Source organism: Capsella rubella, unplaced genomic scaffold (assembly GCF_000375325.1).
Source record: "Capsella rubella cultivar Monte Gargano unplaced genomic scaffold, Caprub1_0 scaffold_4, whole genome shotgun sequence".
Taxonomy (NCBI): Eukaryota; Viridiplantae; Streptophyta; class Magnoliopsida; order Brassicales; family Brassicaceae; genus Capsella; species Capsella rubella.
This window is the reverse complement of record NW_006238920.1, coordinates 4,190,686-4,211,103: the sequence shown is the minus strand read 5'-3', so window position 1 is coordinate 4,211,103 and position 20,418 is coordinate 4,190,686. Positions and strand designations below refer to the sequence as shown.

Genomic DNA, 20,418 nt, shown 5'->3' with positions numbered 1-20,418 from the left:
CTGCAAGAGTAAACCGACATAAGCACTAGGGTTTCACTATATAAGAGAAACTAGGGTCGAAGAAACACGAAAGTTGGATGCTAGAAGCTGTATGCTAGTTGTAGCCGCAAGGCATGTCGCAGGGAGCAGTGCTAGAGCATGCGCATGGCGTTGTGCAGAGGGCATGCAGAAGTGCTCTGAACCCTGAGAAAGGAGCAGTAGCTATGCTGGGGCCGAAGGCTGAGAGCTGAACATGACCTAGTCTAGGTTTAAGGAGTCTCCATGACACTTTGATGAGAGACAAAGGGTGGAGCTGTGTCTTGGGGGTTCAGTGAGGTGTTTCTGTGGTGATACATGGAAGGGAGAGTTGAATCAGGGATAGAGAGAGAGGAAGAAGAAAAGCATCTAAGACAGTGAACATGTTTGTCTACCTATGTTTTCTTCTCCAGGTTTCTTTGTTGTTTCTCTCTAAGCTTTGTATATGAAACATAGTATAAGCGTTTGTTAGAGCGTTGTGTAAAGCTAACTGATTGTCTTGTGGGAGAAGGTTCCCACACGAGATGTACCCTCACGCAGAGGGGAACTCGTTAAATCTATGTGTTATGTTTATGTCTTGTTATTGATCTATGGTCCAAAGAGGCGTTGCGACAAAGTCGTGGTCTGCGATTCGTACAGAGATGAATCGGGGACTGCGATTCGTACAGAGATGAATCGGGGACTGCGATTCTCAACTGTAACTATATAAAATTGTGTAGCAAATTGATGCTGAACCTAGTCCAAAAAAAAAAAGGAGGGAGAACACGGGAACACACAGAAAACACAAGTATTTGGTAACCCAGTTCACTGCTACAACAACTACGTCTAGGGAGGAAGTAGAATCCTCAACATGCACTATAGATCAATAGTTACATATGTGTTTTGATTACATCATACTTCTCACACTCATCTAACATCCTAGATAGAGTCTTCATAAAAAAATGAAAGAAGAATACGTACAAGAAATCAAACCTAGATACACCAAGAAACTACATCTCTCTTTAGCACTTGTTCACCTCTCGGGAACCGCCTGAACTAGGGTTTGGCTCGGCTCAACTTCTACCTATGTTTGATCCTCTTTATTTATACCTAAAAATGAGTCGGCTCCCGTACGGGCTTCAGACCAATATTTGGCTTAGTTTCTGACTTAGACCAAATAGGCCCATGTAACACAAACATATATTAACTTCAAGCTTCTGATCCACATCAGATTCATCGTTCAAGTTGAATCACACATCAACATTCTCCACCTTGATTCAAGCTTGAAAAAACCTTAATAACTTGCCTCATAGAACCTTTGAAAGCTAGTTCTAAATTTGGCTAAACATTCTTCAGTAACCTGCATAAGTCATACTTATACAGCAAACATTTCAACAAATTCAACTTCTAAAATTCGCATTAACCATCAACGCATATTTTTGGTGGATATCCATAGAGACCTTTGAACCTTCGTAGATATACCAGTACACTCAACACACTCTTGTGCCAGCCTTGTCATGCGCTTGACATCTCCATAGCTTTGATCATGAGATACCCACTCATAAGCTATATAGTACCATGTTAACAACAGCATCAACATGTTCACTCAACAGATCACTTCATAAGCTAAACCACTTATGAGTTATACAATCGCACACTTTTCATCATGGTCCTCTCAAACACTATATACATGTTTCAATGATTGAATTCCAACTCTTGTGTGTACGGAGACACGAATCAAACCTTTACTTGAATCAACTGCAGAAAACTGAAACACACTTGTTTCAACCTGAACCAATTCTCTGATTCAATATTTGTAAACAATCTCAACATCCGGCAATACCATTGCACAACCTGAGATTATCCATTATAACCACTTGTTTGATCATATTAACCTTGACAACTTCACATATTCAAACATCGTGGAATCACCACCAATAGCTTGTGACACACTGTCAGTCGCTTCAACCATGTCTCATGTCATCATAACATGTGATATGCAAGAGACAGTACCTTACAGCTTCTTCACATCAAACTTTAAGCTCATGATGTGTTTCCGGAACTCTACAAAACATACACTATTATACAGAATCTACCAAACAACTTGGTACATCATCATAAACCATCTCAGACCTTAAACAATCTTTAAACATGGAGATAATTCAAACTCCACCTTATGATGCAAACTGACAACTTATAACTTACAACAAATGCTATTTTACACTATTACATTTTCAGCCTTTACATGTCTTCACATCTGTTGCAAATACTTTAAACCTTGAGATATCTTGTTTTTATCCGAGATGCACAACATACTGAACTTTCTTGAAATGACTAACAGAGACAATAAATGCAAACTCCTTCAACTACCTCTTAGATTCTCGTTCAGAGAAAACTACTTGATCACTTCAACGTTCATTCATTTCATGCTCAACACCTTAGTGTTCATTTTAATTTCATAGATTCTTGTAACTTACTTCAATACTAGAGATCACTCCATGACTGAACAACTCAGAGACAACTTTCAAAAGAAATCAATTAACAAGTTTAAAAATAACCTTCAAACCTGTTAATAAAATAACTATATCATAAGATGACCACTTATAATTCTTATATCAAACAGTTTTTTCCCTAAGGTTTTGATTGACTCCATAGAGATATGTTCCAGAGATTAATCAAAAACTTTAAATCTCTACTTACTTACTTAAAAGTTCCTTTTGAACCACATATTAGAATTTCAGAATCAAAGATGCTCCAAACACCTGAAACAGTCTTCTACTCAACAACAATTTATATGACAAAGATAGATTAAATTTCAAAATACAACGCTGTTGTTTCCAACAGGACACGCCACTTAATGTCCTAAGGCTAGGAAGAATTTCGACACAGAACTTCGTTGAACCCAGTACACATAACAAATATTCAGCTAACAGTTTTGACAACCACCATATTAGCTTACCTTTGTTCCTATCAGCAATAACACAAACATGTATCATGCTCAATTAACAGTGACCTATGATAAAATCCAACATGTAGACAAACACCTCATGAATGTGACTTCACACACCCAGTTATAGCTTCAGATAATCTTGACTCAGTCACATACTCCCTTGACTGCTACAATCAAGACTTGCATAATTCTGCACAAGTTGCAAACTTCTCAAGCGATGTGCCTGAAACCTTCTAAGATATACACATGAGTCTGTTTGTTTAACGGAAGAATGTTCCCAATGATACGTTTGATTTAAACAAATCGTAAACCATGAAAACTCATTCAAACCAATTGTCAAATACAACCTTGATTAGACCAACTCCGAATTAACAATACTAGTCCGATTTAAGATACACAATCATATAGATTTCTATCACCAAATGTGAACTCCACCTTGATGATAAACCAATATGATCTCATGATCAATGAACCTCATGCTTTTGTCTTAATCATCATGTCAAAACAATAATGATGACCCACTTTGCAAACTTTAAGACCTTGAGTCTTCCACATCTGAATTTCAGTACACTGATGTTATCTCATCTCCTTTGAAATTGAAGTCTTTAATCAGCATACCACTGATATTTTTCTTTATCAGGTCTCACCATGAGTCTGTACTCGCCTTTACAGAACTCTTTGTTACATTGGCTAAGTTCTAAGCTTGATCAGTTTCAGGTACATCCACAGAAACTTGAACAGTGACTACACTAATCACTTACAAAATCTTGCCCTCCACATGAACATCATGTTTTAGCAAACTACAATCATCACTTTGATGACTTAACATATCCATCTTCTTATTCAATCTTTGGCTGATCCGTAAGTAGATAAAACACAAAATACTTATATGTTGTTCCAACTGAAAACCCAACCATCTTCTTATTCAATATTTGGTTGATCCGTAAGTAAATAAAACACAAAATACTTATCTGTTGTTCCAACTGAAAACCCATCTGCTCCTTCTGCACCTGCATTCGTGTGCCACAGAATGTCTAACAACAACGTCTGCAGTCTTAAGCCAACTTCTTTGAACTCTTGCAGACTACTTTCAGCTCCATGACGCTCTCCTTTAAAACCTTTGACCTTCAAAACTTTGAGCTTGCCTCAGATTCACAAGAATATGACCATTCACACCGATACTGATTCAACAACTTAAACTCACAAACTTTCTAAAATCTTAACCAACCTATATAGATCCCAACATATTGTCCTGAACCTGTTTAACACTCATATGAAGATCTTCTATATGAACCAGAAAACCTTATTCATACTCAATCAACCATTAACACACATAGGAATTCAATCTTATAAGGTATCCCCTATAAGCGTAATCATATTCCAATGGATTGTTCAAACTTCTGAAACTTGAACACGAGCTGCATTAGACTTTCAGCAAACTGTATACACCAAAACACAATCTTAAACTCAACAATGAATCTAGGATAATCTCTTTCCAAATCAACATACATCTTTTATGTGTTCTACCACAATTCTTATTCCTCTTACCAAAGCAAACCATAAACAAACAGAAGTACCCTTCTTAACATCATAAGTTCACCTTGTGACCGAATCAGATACATACTTAATTTCTTCAAGATTCAAGCCTAGAGATCAGAGGTTTACTCCACCTCAAACCAATCTCCAGTTCGCCGCACAACCATAATTAAGAATAAACTCTTTGGATGAGTGCTCTTGCATCAGCCTTAGGATATATCATATACCTAATTTTAACATCATTACTAGCGAATATATTGATCCAAAACTCACAATGATGTTAACCTTTTGAACCATTGAAGGATACAACCTGTAGATTCTGCAGCTTTTATAACCCTAAAATCTTCAATCATCAAACATTGTTAGATCAACTGCAATGAATCTTCATTCCTTCAACATTGACGTTCTGAAATCCACACTACAGGAATATTGGTTTTTTATAGCATTGAAGTACATCGTTTTGTGTAGTTGTGCTATTAATAACTTATTAAAAGTTTGTAATAGCGTTTAGGAAAACTAAATGCTATGATATATTTTCTATCCCCTATATAGTAAAAGAGGAGTACACTTTTCTTTCAAAAAAAAAAAAAACAAAATTACCAAAAAGACATAATCCTAACCTTCACCCTTCATTGTCATTAAGGTTAATCTAGTAACTTAATCAGTTCCGGGTTGGTTTAATTTTGCAATTACAACGCGATTTCTACAAACGGGTATTACGTAGCTAACAACTTAAATTCCATCTAATCGGGTTATTAATCCGAATCATTAGTAAAGGAAAACATTTATGATCCAACGTTGGGCCAGTTATAATTTCTGGCTATTACTTAATAATTCCAGGCCCAATGAGGTTAGCAGAAGTATTTTTGGAATACGTGTTAGAAAAGAAAAACTATGAAGTCTGATCTTTTTAAAAGAGGCCAAAATGAACAGACGAATAATTTACTTCCTATATTTGCGTGTTATTAACATTACCAAATCTTCCTCAAAACCAACTTTAGCAACAAATAATATCAATATCCAAATTCGAACATTCAAATTTTAAGAAAGTTGCTAAGCAGAAGATACTAAAAGATATGTAGCTATCATTATCGAATATGCCATATTAATCACACGATTCTAAACCTTAATACTACCCTACTCCCCACAGTTATATATAAACAAAATCGCACTCCTACACCTTGCATTCACAAACCACAATGGCAAACATTCCTTCATTCACCGATTTATCATCCATTAAGCCATTCAAAACCACATGGAGAATCCAAGTGAAGATCATTCATTCTTGGAAGCAGTATACTCAATACGGTGGAGAGACTTTAGAAATGATCTTAACTGATTCAGCAGTAAGGATTTACCATAGTTTGTATTTTCACAAATCCATCAATACTTCTTCATATTAATTGTTTGCTATTTACGTTATAACAGGAAACTCAAATCCATGCTACTGTCAAAAAACAGCAGATCAGCAAGTTTCAGAGGTCAATAGTACCTGGGGAGTGGAAAATCATTGAGAACTTCACATTGAGTAAGGCAATGGGAAGATTCAGGGCAACCAAACATCCCTATCGGATGTGCCTTATGAACAATTCTACGATTGTCCCATGTGCTTCACTATCACCAGATATGTTCTTGAATTTGGTTGAGTTTTAAACTGTTCAGCAGGATCCTTCTCTGGATGAAAACATTCTAATCGGTTAGTTCTTACAATAACTGTCAAATTTATTTATTGTCATATATGTCAGATATAATCTCTTATTTGTACAAAATTTTCAATGAGTTAACAGATGTCATTGGCCAAGTGGTGAACATTGGACAAATGAAAACACATGAAGTTGAAAACAAGACAAAAAAGAAACTGGAGTTTGAATTGAGAAACACACGGTATGAATGTTTGTGTATTATATGTTAACTCATCATTGAGAGTGATGTAATATTTACTTACAAATTTTCTGAATTCTGTAGTGATGCACGCCTGCCAGTTACTCTATGGGGGTCATTTGCTAAAAGAGTAATCACAGCTTGCCAAAATTGTGATGACCATCAGGTGACATGTCTTCTGCGTTTTGCCAAAGTAAATTCATTTAAAGGTATTATTCAAACTAACATAAAATCTTTCATATGTTGCCGAATGAACACTTGCATTGATAGTAGTATAAACATACCTTTCGGCTTGATTTAGGTGAAAGATCAGTTTCAAACGCCTTTGACGCATCTCTGCTTGAATTTGATCCAGTTTGTGTAGAGGCTATTGATTTTGTCAACCAGTAAGTGTATGTTTGATATAAATTCAAATCGTTTATTCATAAAGTATGAAATTCATAAGTATGTATGTGCTATAGTCAGTATACTAATTCAAATATTTTATGACTTATAGGTTACCTAATGATGGATTAGCTCTGACAATCAAGAGTGGTGTGCCTGACCAGACAGTGAGAAGGGAGGTGATGTACAACCGTTTCCCACCATGTACCATTGTTGAACTGCTAGATTTCAATGAGGTAATCTATATATATATATATATATATATATCTTATTTATAGCATGGACATCGATTTAATATTAATGACTTATAAAATTATATATTACAGGAAGGCAAGTTTAAAATGATGTGTACTGTCTATGCCATAGATCGTGACTTCGCTTGGTATTACTTTACATGTCTCAAATATGCTACAACATGCTTCAAGGTACCCAAAGTTGAGAATTCTGTGAATGAGCATAATAAGCCTCCTTTGTTCTGGTGTAGTGGATGTAAAGAGAATCATAACAGGATTGAACCAAGGTATGATAAATCACCCTGATACTATTTTCGAACACATTTTCTAGAACCTTACATGTTATGTTTATAATACAGATATAAAATAATTCTCCATGTAATGGACTCTACTGGCCAGACCAAGGTTTGTCTGTTTCAGAATGAAGGAAAATTGCTGACCCACAAAACTCCAATGGAACTTTTGAATGGCCAGCTCGAAGAGGTACTAACATTAGTTATTGATCCATTTTAAAGTTTAATAAAATTTAAGTACATCCGTTTGTTTTACTGTGGTAATGGTAATTCAAATATATATTCGGACAGATCCAGGATCCATCAAAGTTACCACAAGCAATACAGAGTTTGGTTGGCAAAACATTTCAATTTACTGTCAGCATTGGGAAGGAAAATATCAGAGCTGGAAATGATACATACAAAGTGGCCTATGCTTTTGTTGGACTGGAAGACAATGACTTGACCAACACTCAGCTTTCTAATGAGGTCGATGATCTAGCTACTATCGTCAGTGGTGACCAAGTAAGCTATTAATCATGTGGTGCAAGAACATTATGCTTGGATTTGATATTATAACCCTACTATCTTATATGCGTTTCCTGACATGTTTTCTACCTATTTTCATACTCTCACGAGACCTTTATGATATCAAACACTGACGATAGTATTCAAACAGAGGAGACTTGCAAAACTCCATGCTCTAAACGTAAGGATGAGGTGTCTTTGGATGTTCCTGATGAGTCATCATCTTCAAAGAAGTTATGTATTGGTAACATGAAAGCAGTGATAGAAGACGTTAAGAATGGAGCTGATTTGGAAGTGGAAAAAAGTGGCTAAAGGTCTTTTCTGTATTTGCACTAGCCATGAAGGGTGAATTTAAGTTCCTGCTATGAAAGTTTTAAGAGTATGTTTCTGTTTTTTAAGTTTAATAACCATGATAGACTCTCAATTCATGGGGTTTTCAAGTTTAGTTGATCGTTTAAGATCCATTACAGTTTTATGCGTGTTTTTAATAAAATTCCTTTCATGGTTTTATTTATGTCCACTGAAAACAAGAGCAGGATTAATATGTAATCAAGTATGCATTCTCAATTTAGCAAGTACCTCATCAACTCTTCACAGATCTACAACAAAGTCCAACTGAATCCATATAAGAATATAGATGATCCATTTCACCTGTTAAAAGAAAAGAGTCTGTTTAAATGAAGACATTTCAAGAAAACCCATTACTAGTACATAATTTGAATATTAAAAATATTAGCTGTGTACACTTGCAGTATTCTAAATATTTACAATTGTAATACACGGTCCTTTGAAGTTTATTCAACGAATTAACAGGTCTATATTACAAATTTGTTTTAATTTTTTGCATCTTCATTTTAAAAAGTACCTCATTTTTATTTAACTGATCTTTGAGCCAAGTCGTGACCACCTGCATACAAGAATGGAGCTGAATTGGCATGTACCTGTGAAATGGGAAAAATTACAATTTTATGACATTTTAGAATTTCAACCATTATTAATACATAATATTGATATATTGAATATACCGGCCTACTTAAGATATTTAAAGACTGAGTTGAAAGGTAATAAGTTATTTCATTACCAAAACATCGAATTATAAATTAAAAAGTTTATTATGATCTTTCAAGATTCACATATGGTTAGGAGTGGTTTACAGAAATTTAGGGATCCTAATAGCTTATTTTTATTACGTGTATACTTTTCTAGACACCATCTAAAGGGAGATTCAAAATACTAAGTGGGTGTTATTGGATAATGGATTTTAATAGAGTCTAACTCTAACCCATGTCTAATGTTATTTAATCAATGATTTTAAATATTTTACTCAAATCAAGTGTTATTGGTTCTTATATTTGCAAAATCTTCATTAAAAGAGTTTAAAATCTAGTGTTATTGGTTCTTATATTTGCAAAATCTTCATTAAAAGAGTTTAAAATCTAGTGTTATTGGTTCTTATACTTACAATTATTAACTAAAGTCTTATGTTATTCAAGTTGGTGGATTTTCACAAATGATTTCATTTGAAAAGCTTTGAGTGAATCTGAAACTGATTTCATGTGTAAATTATGTCAATCCCAAAACCAACCTTCTAATATGAGATTTGACAATCTAATAAATTAATAAAAGTTTCATTTAACGTAATACACGTATGTTATCAATATTTGCAAACTCATTCACCCATGACCCAACACATATGTATCTCTCTTTATCATTTTTTTCCCAGTCTTTTTTTTTATCCCTAGTTAATGTGTATATTGTTTTAACAGTTGTTGTATGATTCATTTGATCACTTTAACAAAAAAAAAAAAATTTCATCTTTAAAAGATATGTTAAGACTTCAATACAGAAATTTGAAATGGGAAAAAAATACGTGATGGTAAAAGTTTGGTATAATTTCATTGAAAATTGTAAAATCATTTGTTATAGAAATCAATTCTATTGTTCAAAACCAAAAGATATCATGTGTGAGTGTAAATACACTTCCACTGATCTAAAGAATGAATAATAAATCAGTCTCAATGAACCCAGATTTTGAAAGTCTTATGAATTTAAAATCTAATGGAGTTGAATTTAACTTAAACAACTAATAACACCCCCTAAGATTACAATAAGTTTTATAGAGGAGGAAAATGAGAGAGAGAGACGAAGAATCAGATGAAAATCCACACAGTGTGGTGAAACCTAAGAGGCACAAGTTGAATACTACTAATACACAACAAAGCAGCATTACTCAGAAGCAATCTACTAATGGTTCATCTGTCCAGCCTCTCAATGGAGTATTTAGTAGGGTTTTCAGAGACCTTACCAACTTACAAGGAATATCAGCTGAGACATATAAAACTCCTCAAAAGCAACATCTCCCTTCTGCAAATACAGCAGAAAAACGAACTGGTGAGTTTAGTAAACAGATGTTAAACTTCATGCTCATTATATGGATTGACACTATTTTGACAAATCAAATACATACAGCAAACACTACAGATGGAGCATACAACATACAGCAATCTACTAATGGTTCATCTGTCCAGACTCTCAATGGAGTATTTAGTAGGATTTTCAGAGACCTTACCAACTTAGAAGGAATATCAGCTGAGACATATAAAACTCCTCATAAGCAACATCTCCCTTCTGCAAATACAGCAGAAAAACGAACTGGTGAGTTTAGTAGACCAATGTTAAACTTCATGCTCATTATATGGATTGACACTAATTTGACAAATCAAATACATACAGCAAACGGTAGAGATTTCGCCCAATAAGGAACAACAATAAGTCACACTATGGCAATGGATGCATCAGCAAAAATTATTGAAGGGTCAAGGAATAGACTTAAGAGTAGAAGAATTTTCGAGCAGCAAAAAAGTCTTATCATGTTTACATCATTGAATTCTACATGTAAGAAATGCATTATTCTATTTATAAGTTACTAAGCGTTTAATATTAACATCATTGTAGTTTCAACCAACAGCTTACAATTGATCTATTACAGATGAAGATGATCATTCAGCATATCTCACTGGTAGATCTACAACTAATCACAGTCTTGAGAAAACACAAGATTCAATGCCTCAACCAAGAAATTTGGAAAATGAATTTGATGATAGTTTATGGACACAATCTTCTGAAGGTCAGTCAATCATTCACTTATTATAGCAATCCAGTTTTGTTGTTTTGGTGAGTTAATCAAGTACTCACTCTTTAAAATCCAAATTTTTAGATGAAAATGAATATGACAGCGAGCAAGTTTATTTCTTACCAAGCAGTGATGATGAAAACCCTGGGATAGATTCAATTGAGGATATACATGTATTTGACAAGTCAGAAGGTTCTACTAATCAAAAGAAACCAAACAGCAATCATCCCAAAACAAAGAAAATTCAAAGGAAAATGGCAGTAACAGGTATTAGTTATAGATTCGGATTTTTATTACCAAATGTATTAATATGAGTAATTTTCAGAAAACATTATCCTTTGTCTAACAGGTTATCTAGATCATGGTGATCCCGACTATAATTGTGAATATTGTGCAATGATGTGGTATGATGAAAGGCTAAACAAGAGGAGGAACACAAGAAAACCACATTTCTCATTGTGTTGTTTGCAAGGCACAGTGAAACTTCCTCTCTTTAAAAAAGCACCAGAATATTTGAGGAAACTGTTAACGGGTACTGATAAATTAAGTAGGCATTTCCAAGATAATCTTCGTGGTTATTGTATGGTTTTTGCTATGACTTATTTGGGTGGTAGAGTTGAGAAATGCGTGCTCAGTGGGAAAGGTCCAAATATGTTTCAGTTACAAGGAAACAATTTCCATCTAATTGGTAGCTTGAAGCCTAAAGATAATGATTATGCCAAATTTTCACAGCTTTATATTGTTGATACAGAAAATGAATAGCCAACAGGAGTACGGTTATGAGGTTAGTTATATGCTGTGTTAGCGACGTGCATACTATTCTTTTTGAGGCGTATGTTTAAATGTTTAAATTTTTGTTATTTGCTATTTTCAGTAAAGGCAAGGGTTCAACGACAACAATCAACCAAAAAAAATCTTCTACCAGAAATCATTGGGAACTTGATCAAGATGCTAGATGATGCTAATCCCTATGTTAAACATTTCAGAGCAGCTAGAGATAGATTTCAAACTTCTGGAGATAAAACTTTTCATATGAGGATTGTTAATGATCGTGTTGGTTTGGATGGCAGAAACTACACAAATCCTACATCTGGTGAGATTGCTGCATTAATCCCAGGAGATTTTGTCAAATCTATGCCAGAACGTGATATCATCATTCAAGAGCGAACAACTGGAAGCTTACAGAGAATAAGTGAGATACATCCTTCTTATTTTTCCTTGCAGTATCCTTTCATTCATGTCTATGGTGAAGACGGTTTTCGACCAGGAATCCAAAAAAGATACACTACCAAAACCCAAACTAGGAAGACAAAATGTATTAGCATGAGACAGTGGTTTGCATTTCGTATACAGGAAAGGTTAGCTGAGTCTGATACCCTACTCTTATCTAGGAGGTTGTTTCAACAGTATTTAGTTGATGGTTATACAGCAATAGAAACGAACCGGCTAAGATATATCAAGATAAACCAGTCAAAGTTTAGATGTCAGAATTATAGCGATGTGAAAGAAGCAGCTCAATCTGGTGATACAAATATGAGTCAGCAAGGGACTCCAGTCTCAATACCATCTTCGTTCACTGGTGGTCCTCGGTATATGGTTCAAAGCTACTACGATGCTATGGCAGTTTGCAAACATTATGGATTTCCTGATCTTTTCATTACATTTACATGTAATCCTAAGTGGCCAGAGATAACTAGATTTGTAAAAGCCAGAGGACTTAATGCGTGTGACAGACCAGACATTATATGTCGCATTTTCAAGATCAAGCTTGATTCATTAATGTTGGATTTGACTGACAGGAAGCTTCTTGGTAAAACTAATGCTGGTATGTCTAAAATTTACATATATCTTCTTACATAATGTTCTAGATTGCAAGCTATTACTAACATAAATGTTTTACTTTCCAGCTATGTACACCGTGGAGTTTCAAAAACGTGGTCTACCACACGCTCATATTATGTTATTCATGGCTCAGAGAAGTAAATTGCCCACAGCTGATGAAATAAACAAGATTATATGTGCTGAGATACCGGATAAAGAAACCAAGCCAGAGCTATATGAAATCATAAAAGATTCTATGATACATGGTCCTTGTGGTGCAACTAATACCAATTCACCATGTATGGTAGAGGGTAAGTGTTCAAAACTCTACCCAAAGTCCTATTCTGAGATCACTAAAGTAGGGAAAGATGGCTATCCTGTATATCGAAGAAGACGTTCAGAGAACTACATTGAGAAAGGTGGATTTAAATGCGACAATCACTATGTTGTCCCTTATAACGAGAAATTGTGTCTACGCTACAGAGCTCACATAAACGTAGAATGGTGCAACCAAACTGGATCAATAAAATATTTATTCAAGTATATCAACAAGGGGCCAGACCGTGTTGCTTTCATAGTTGAGCCAACTAACAAAAGCGACAGTACTGGTGGAGAGAAAGGGGTAAATTCCACTTCCAAGGAAAGCCAAAAAATGAGATAAAAGACTACTTTGACTGCAGGTTAGTCTGTTTTCTATACTTTGTAAAACATATATATTAACAAACGTTGGCAAGCATGTTCTCTAATTCTATAAACGTTTATTTATTCTTACAAATATAGGTATGTATCAGCATCAGAAGCAATCTGGAGGATATTCAAGTTCCCAATCCAATATAGAACAACACCGGTACAAAAACTTTCCTTTCATGTTGAAGGTAAGAAACCGTGTTACTTCAAAAAGGATGCTAACATATATGAAGTATTGGAGAAAACAGAGAATGAAGATTCGCAGTTTACAGCTTGGCTATATTTGAATAGTCATGATGAAGAAGCTAGACAGTACTTATACGCTCAGATTCCGGCTCATTATATTTGGGATGGGAGGAATAAGCAGTTTAAAAAGAGGCAGAGAGGATTCTCTCTAGGAAGGATTAATTATGTACCACAGAGAATGGAAGCAGAGTATTATATGCGTATATTGCTAAACTTGGTCAGAGGACCTATATCTTTTGATGCCATAAAGACATATGAAGGTGTAGTTTACAGTACATACAAAGAAGCATGTCATGTTAGGGGAATTTTGGACGATGATCAGATTTATGTAGACAGCCTTGTGGATGCTACTCAATGGTGTTTTGCTGACCAATTACGAAATCTGTTTGCAAACATGATTTTGTCGAATTCACTATCACGGCCAGAACATGTTTGGGAACAAACATGGTTACTACTATCAGAAGATATTCAAGAAAAGAAGAGGAATGAGTACAACAATCCAGGTTATTACTTTGACAATTTTAAATAGTATATTATACGTTTGCACATATATAAGATTTTAATAAACCTTGGTTTTTTTTTTTTGGTTTTTTGCAGATTTAATCTTGACAGATGCTGATAGAAGAAATTATACTCTCATTGAAATAGAGAATATAATGTTGATGAATGGTGGAACACTTGCAAGCATAGAAAAAATGCCACAGCCAACCAGAGAAAGCATTGACAACTCTAATCGCTTGATTGTGGAAGAGATGAGATATGACCGTGATGAACATAAGGCAAAACATGACGTGTGGATACAGATGCTAACTGTTGAACAGAGAATGGTTTTTGACGAGATAATGGAAGCTGTGTTGAATGACAAAGGGGGAGTTTTCTTTGTATATGGATTTGGTGGCACTGGCAAGACCTTTATTTGGAAGACTTTATCTGCTGCTATTAGATATAGAGGAATGATTGTACTAAACACTGCATCCAGTGGGATAGCTTCTCTGTTGCTGCCTGGCGGTAGGACGGCACATTCTAGGTTTGCCATCCCTATAGTTCCAGACGATTCTACATCATGCACTATCACTCCTAATGGTGATCTATCCAATTTTATCAAGGAAGTTTCTTTGATAATATGGGATGAAGCTCCCATGATGAGTAAATATTGTTTTGAAAACTTGGATAGGAGTTTGAATGATTGTCTTGGAAATTTTGAGAACAAGCCTTTTGGTGGTAAGGTGGTTGTTTTTGGAGGAGATTTTAGACAAATCCTACCAGTTATCAACGGTGCAGGGAGAGCAGAAATTGTTATGTCATCCTTAAATGCCTCTTATCTTTGGGAACACTGCAAAGTATTAAAGTTGACAAAGAATATGCGCATACTAAACAACTCGCTGAGTCCTACAGAGGCTAGAGAGATTGATGCTTTTTCAAAATGGATTCTGGATGTTGGCGATGGTAAAATAGCAGAACCTAATGATGGTGAAGCTCTTATTGATATTCCCCAAGAGCTTTTGATTACAGATGTGGCTGATCCTATTGAAGCTATTACGAGAGAGGTATACGGTGATATTTCACTTCTGGCAGACAAGAACATAACAAAGTTTTTCCAAGAAAGAGCTATTCTAGCACCGACCAACGAAGATGTTAATACAATCAATCAAAGCATGCTGGAGAAACTAACAGGTTAATACTTTCCAAATAATTATATATCACAAACGTGTAGCATAATTAGATTATTGTTCGTATTGACTAATAGCTTTAAGAATCGTAATGGTTAACTTGTATTCCATGCTCTATGAAGTTTGTGCATTCAGGGGAGGAGAAGATTTATCTAAGTATTGACAACATAGATCCCCTAGATTCCGACTCATCTGACAATCCTGTTTTCACACCGGATTTCTTGAATACAATCAAGGTGTCTGGATTACCCAACCATAGCTTACGTCTAAAGATAGGGGCTCCGGTTATGTTGTTAAGAAATCTTGACCCTAAAGGTGGGCTGTGTAATGGAACAAGGCTGCAGATTACACAAATGGCATATCATGTTTTAGAAGCTAAGGTGATCACATGAGATAGAAGTGGTGATTTGGTTTTGATTCCAAAGATTTTGATAAAACCATCTGATACAAAGCTTCCGTTCAAGATGCGTCGAAGACAGTTTCCTTTAGCACTTGCTTTTGCAATGACGATCAATAAGAGTCAAGGACAGTCATTGAAGGAAGTAGGACTTTATTTGCCAAGGCCAGTGTTCTCACATGGACAAGTGTATGTGGCTTTGTCTAGAGTGACTTCTAAGAGTGGCTTAAAAGTGCTAATTGTTGACAAAGAAGGAGTTACTCAAAGGCAAACAATGAATGTTGTCTTCAAAGAAGTTTTTCAAAACTTGGAAGGAAACAAAGTTTAAGAGGAGGAAGAAGAGAACTACTGGTACTTCATCACTATTTCCAGCTTTATTTATAGAGAGTATATGTTTTTAAATCTGTCGTCTCAGGTTATATATTTAGAGAATTACTGAAACTGTTTTATTATTTGCAGGAAACGAGAAGCAGATCATTTGAGGGAAGAAAAGGCGATGTTACTTTCTTTTAAGTTGCTACTATCTCTTTATTTTCAAGATTTCTGTTTTTGACAACCAATTTCGTTCTATTTTTCACAAACCTTGCTACTAGCATTCTACAATAAAGTTTTTAACGACATTCATTGATAAGGACTTTAACATACCAAAATTATTAACATACCAAAGTTTAACGTGTTATACTAACTTAATACAGATTTACTGTTATCATTTCAATAGCATATAAAGGGACATATAAAACCTCCCATATTCGAGATTTTATGGTATATATATATTCAAATAAGATATATATTTAGCATATTCCAATATCTTAACAATAACAACTCATTAGTATCGTATCACAACAGTCAATGAAAATAATTATAGTAACCCTAATTACAATCTCCTCTATAAAAACTAAAACACATTTGTGCTCATAATACAGAAACCTAAAAGCGACGGCTACTACCAATAAAGCTTAGTAAGAAACAATCTTTCAGTGGTAATGGCTTATGGTCAAACAATGAAAGACTTTCAACATCCATTACTGCTTTGTTGGTTTGATCTAAACAAACACAGCCCTCAAGGCAGAGATCTTACGTTTGAAGAAATTCCAGAGTATTATACTTGGCAACCTAAAGAGAAAGTGTGGAAGCCCAGACTGAGAACAAGCAAGATCCGTAGGGTTTCCTATGTTTCTAGCAAGTTAGATTGTGCAACAAGCCTCAACCTCCTTTTCAGGTTTCTTAAGGGTCCAACTTCTGACCAAGATTTGAGGTCCTACAATGGTGTGCTCTATGATTCATACAAGGAAGCATGTTTGGCAAGAGGGTTTCTCGAAGGATAATTTTTTAGGCACAATGTGTTTTAGCCATTCTCATTTCACTTTTTATTTTCCTGCTTCTCAAAATTCAATAATGTATTTGATATTTATGGCTTTTCTCTATAATTTAGTAATAGTAAGTTTCTCCAAAGCTAATAAACTGATTTTAGCTTATCAGAGGGAACTAACCTCATGTTTCCAGACGATGAAAAGATTTGCTAAAATCGTTCCTTCCTTTAGTTATACTGTTAATGGCAACAAAGCTCATGTAGTTACCTAAAATCGAAACAATTATAAGGGAATTAATAATAAACTCCACAGAAAACTATATAAATTATACAATATACCCATTTCAGGTTTACTACAGAGTAGACATTAAAACTTATCTTGGCATATATAGCTTATGATTATTTGTTATTGTCTTATGAAAACCAAAGTAATGCAAAATTAATCAGCTGTAAGTCTCTCAAATCAAATATACACTTACACGCATTCATGAGCTTGGGTTTAAAGTTGCAGAACAACCTACTAGAGTCATTTTAGCAAAGATTTTTATATGGCTTTCAGTTCAAATCGTAATTTGTAAGCAAGATGACTCAAAACGCAACTATAAACGGACACAATTAAAAATGACAGGAAATTAAAAATGGAACTGTGTTTATACCACGATTCAAAGTTGACTTGATATGAAAAAAGTTCCTAATCTATCTAATAGTTATCGCAATTGAAAATAAAAATTTACCTTCTCTCAACCATGAAGATACGTTGTGTATGACTGAATAGTATGAACGATAATACAGCTTTGGACACTTAATCGAAATGCCTAATTTCAATCGGAGATATTGAATTCTTCCTCAATCTCTAATACCCAGAAACAGATCTTCAAGTATTGTGTAAGTAGTCCAGGAATTGAGTAGAACCCTCGGTTGGAAAAGCAATGATAGAGCATCAGATTTGCAAATGGGCAATCGGTTTCAATTTTGAGAGGTTGAGAAGATTGTGTCGATTACTCTTTCTATTTGCTCGGTTGTGTTGTCTGAATCCAATAAGAAAGTTGTTGGAAAACTTGTCTCGTAGGGAGACTTTTTAGATGGGCTTCATGATTAAATTGGGCTTCATAATATTGTTTAGCAAGTACCTAATAAAATTCCAACATAATGTTAGAAGTTGTTTATACTTAAAAAAACAAGAATGAATTAGATAATTCAAATTTTAAAAAGTTTAATATAATACTAGATTTGGAAATGGGTTTTTTTGGTTATAAGAAAATGTGTAAACTTTTAAACACTAAAATATAGTGCATGTAAAGTAAATGTCATTTTTATTTAAACTATGCTTCATCCACAACAAATTAACACAAACCACTATCATTTAGTACTATTTAGTACTATTTTTTATCAAATATCGAAAACTCCGAATAATACCAACGTTACTGCTACAATTTATCAAAATCAACCCGGGAAATTTCCCCCGCGCTGTAGCGCGGGTCAAAATCTAGTTTGACAACAATACGCATGCATGTTATTTTATATGCCTTAATTGTTTTGTTATAGCAAATGCTTTATTAAATTGCTAATTGTGAGTCTTATCTTCCCATCTGTGAATCAACAAAGTTCTGATTTATTGTTTCGTTTTACTTAATTGACATGCAGGTAATTGCTTGTTTCTACAGTTTGGTTTCAATAAGACAAAGAACAATAAGGTATTATCACTCTTGTCTCTATATTTGGTGGTCGAGTTGTGGTGTTATTTGTCTGGTTATTATCACAGTTGTCTCTACAATTGCTAGTGTCGATTTTGATTTTAGGTTTCGATTTTGGATTTGGGATTCTGTGTTTCGATTTTGATTTTGGGATTTTGGGTTTTGATTGAATCTGTTCTTCGTTTATTAGTTTCAGAAATGGCAAAGACAAGAGGAGGAGGACAAGTTGGACCTCTTGATAGTAGACGTAATAAAGATTTGGAGGTAGAAGAAGTAACACCTGAAGTTGCTACTGCAATAACACTAAAGGTGAATAAGAACATAATTGAAAAGAAAGTTGCTTCCCCTACGAGAAGAAGTAGGAGAAACAAAATAGTGGCTGCTCAAGATGATGAGGTAGAAGATATAACACCGCTAGATGATGCGGATAAAGATGTATCACCAAAAGTAGTGGAAGAAAGCAATGAGGCTGAGAAAGCAATGTCTGAATATGAGGTTGAGAAAGCAATGTCTGAAGATGATAAAGAAGATTCTTAGATAGAAGGAGATGCTTTTTTGACTGGACAAGAACAATAGGACAATCAAGAAGAAGCTGCCAATATGGAAGAAGATGGAGTTGGCAATGATAAGAATGTGGTTTCTAGTACTGAAGAATTTCAGTTACCAGATGATCAAGAGAATGCGGTTTTTGTGAAGAAGGAATTTTGTTATGGTTTTCTAAAAATGTAAATATTTTAAGATTTTGTAATAATTTTATTTGTTTTTCACAAAAATTCGGAAAAATATATTTAAAAAAGAAAATCAATTCATAATTATTTTGAATAAACTTGGGATGATTAAAAAAGGAACAAATAAGACAAAAAATTTTCTATCTTTGCTATAGGTAAAATCAAATTAATAAGTTTTAATCACTATTGTTTCCCGTAACTATATAAACTTTAACAATTGCGGAGAAAAAGACGCTATCGTTGTAAACTTAACTATATATACAAAGATCCGCTATCAAAAGTGTTGCGTTGGATCTACGATAACGGGTGCTGTCAAAACGGTTTCGGAAACGCTATTATATACAAAGCATAACATTTAAAGGCCACTATTAATACCTTTATTTCATGTAGTGCCAGAACGACCATCATCTTATTCTTTCATGTTCTTACATCACCAAAATCATTGTCCTCTCTCTGCGAACTATAGATATGACAAAAGATATCCCTTTTCTTCACATATCTAAAAGCTTATTCTCAAAGCTTCCTCCCTTCTCTATAAAGCCTGACATGGCTCTGATACCAATTGTAGCAAATCGATGCTCAACCTTGGATCCAGTTAAATATTGATTCAGAGATATAAAGGAGAGAGAACATGGAAACACAAAGAAAACACAAGAATTTGGTAACCCAGTCCACTGCTACAGCAGCTACGTCTAGGGAAAAAGCGAAATTCTCAACATCCACTACAGATCAAGAGTTACATATGTGTTTTGATTACAACATACCTCTCACACTCATCTAACATCCTAAATCGACTCTTCATAAGAAACATGAAAGAAGAATACTAACAAGAGATCAAGCCTAGATACACCAAGAAACTACATCTCTCTAGCACTTGTTCACCTCTCGGGAACCGCGTGAACTAGGGTTCGGCTCGGCTCAACTTCTGCCTATGTTTGGTCCTCTGTATTTATAC

At 34.7% G+C, this 20,418-nt stretch overlaps 1 protein-coding gene and 1 pseudogene across 1 annotated transcript; both read left to right on the top strand.

Annotated features, from left to right (window-relative positions):
- The first annotated feature begins 5,679 nt into the window (after positions 1 to 5,679).
- LOC17889083 lies at positions 5,680 to 8,090 on the top strand. Its single transcript, XM_023784550.1, has 11 exons — positions 5,680 to 5,826; positions 5,909 to 6,013; positions 6,146 to 6,176; positions 6,268 to 6,364; positions 6,446 to 6,570; positions 6,663 to 6,747; positions 6,858 to 6,981; positions 7,072 to 7,265; positions 7,338 to 7,461; positions 7,563 to 7,775; positions 7,890 to 8,090. The coding sequence occupies exons 1-11, from the start codon at positions 5,680 to 5,682 to the stop codon at positions 8,088 to 8,090; spliced, it is 1,446 nt and encodes a 481-aa protein (XP_023640318.1).
- A 3,220-nt stretch (positions 8,091 to 11,310) lies between these two features.
- LOC17888158 lies at positions 11,311 to 16,060 on the top strand (annotated as a pseudogene).
- The last annotated feature ends 4,358 nt before the right edge of the window (positions 16,061 to 20,418 follow it).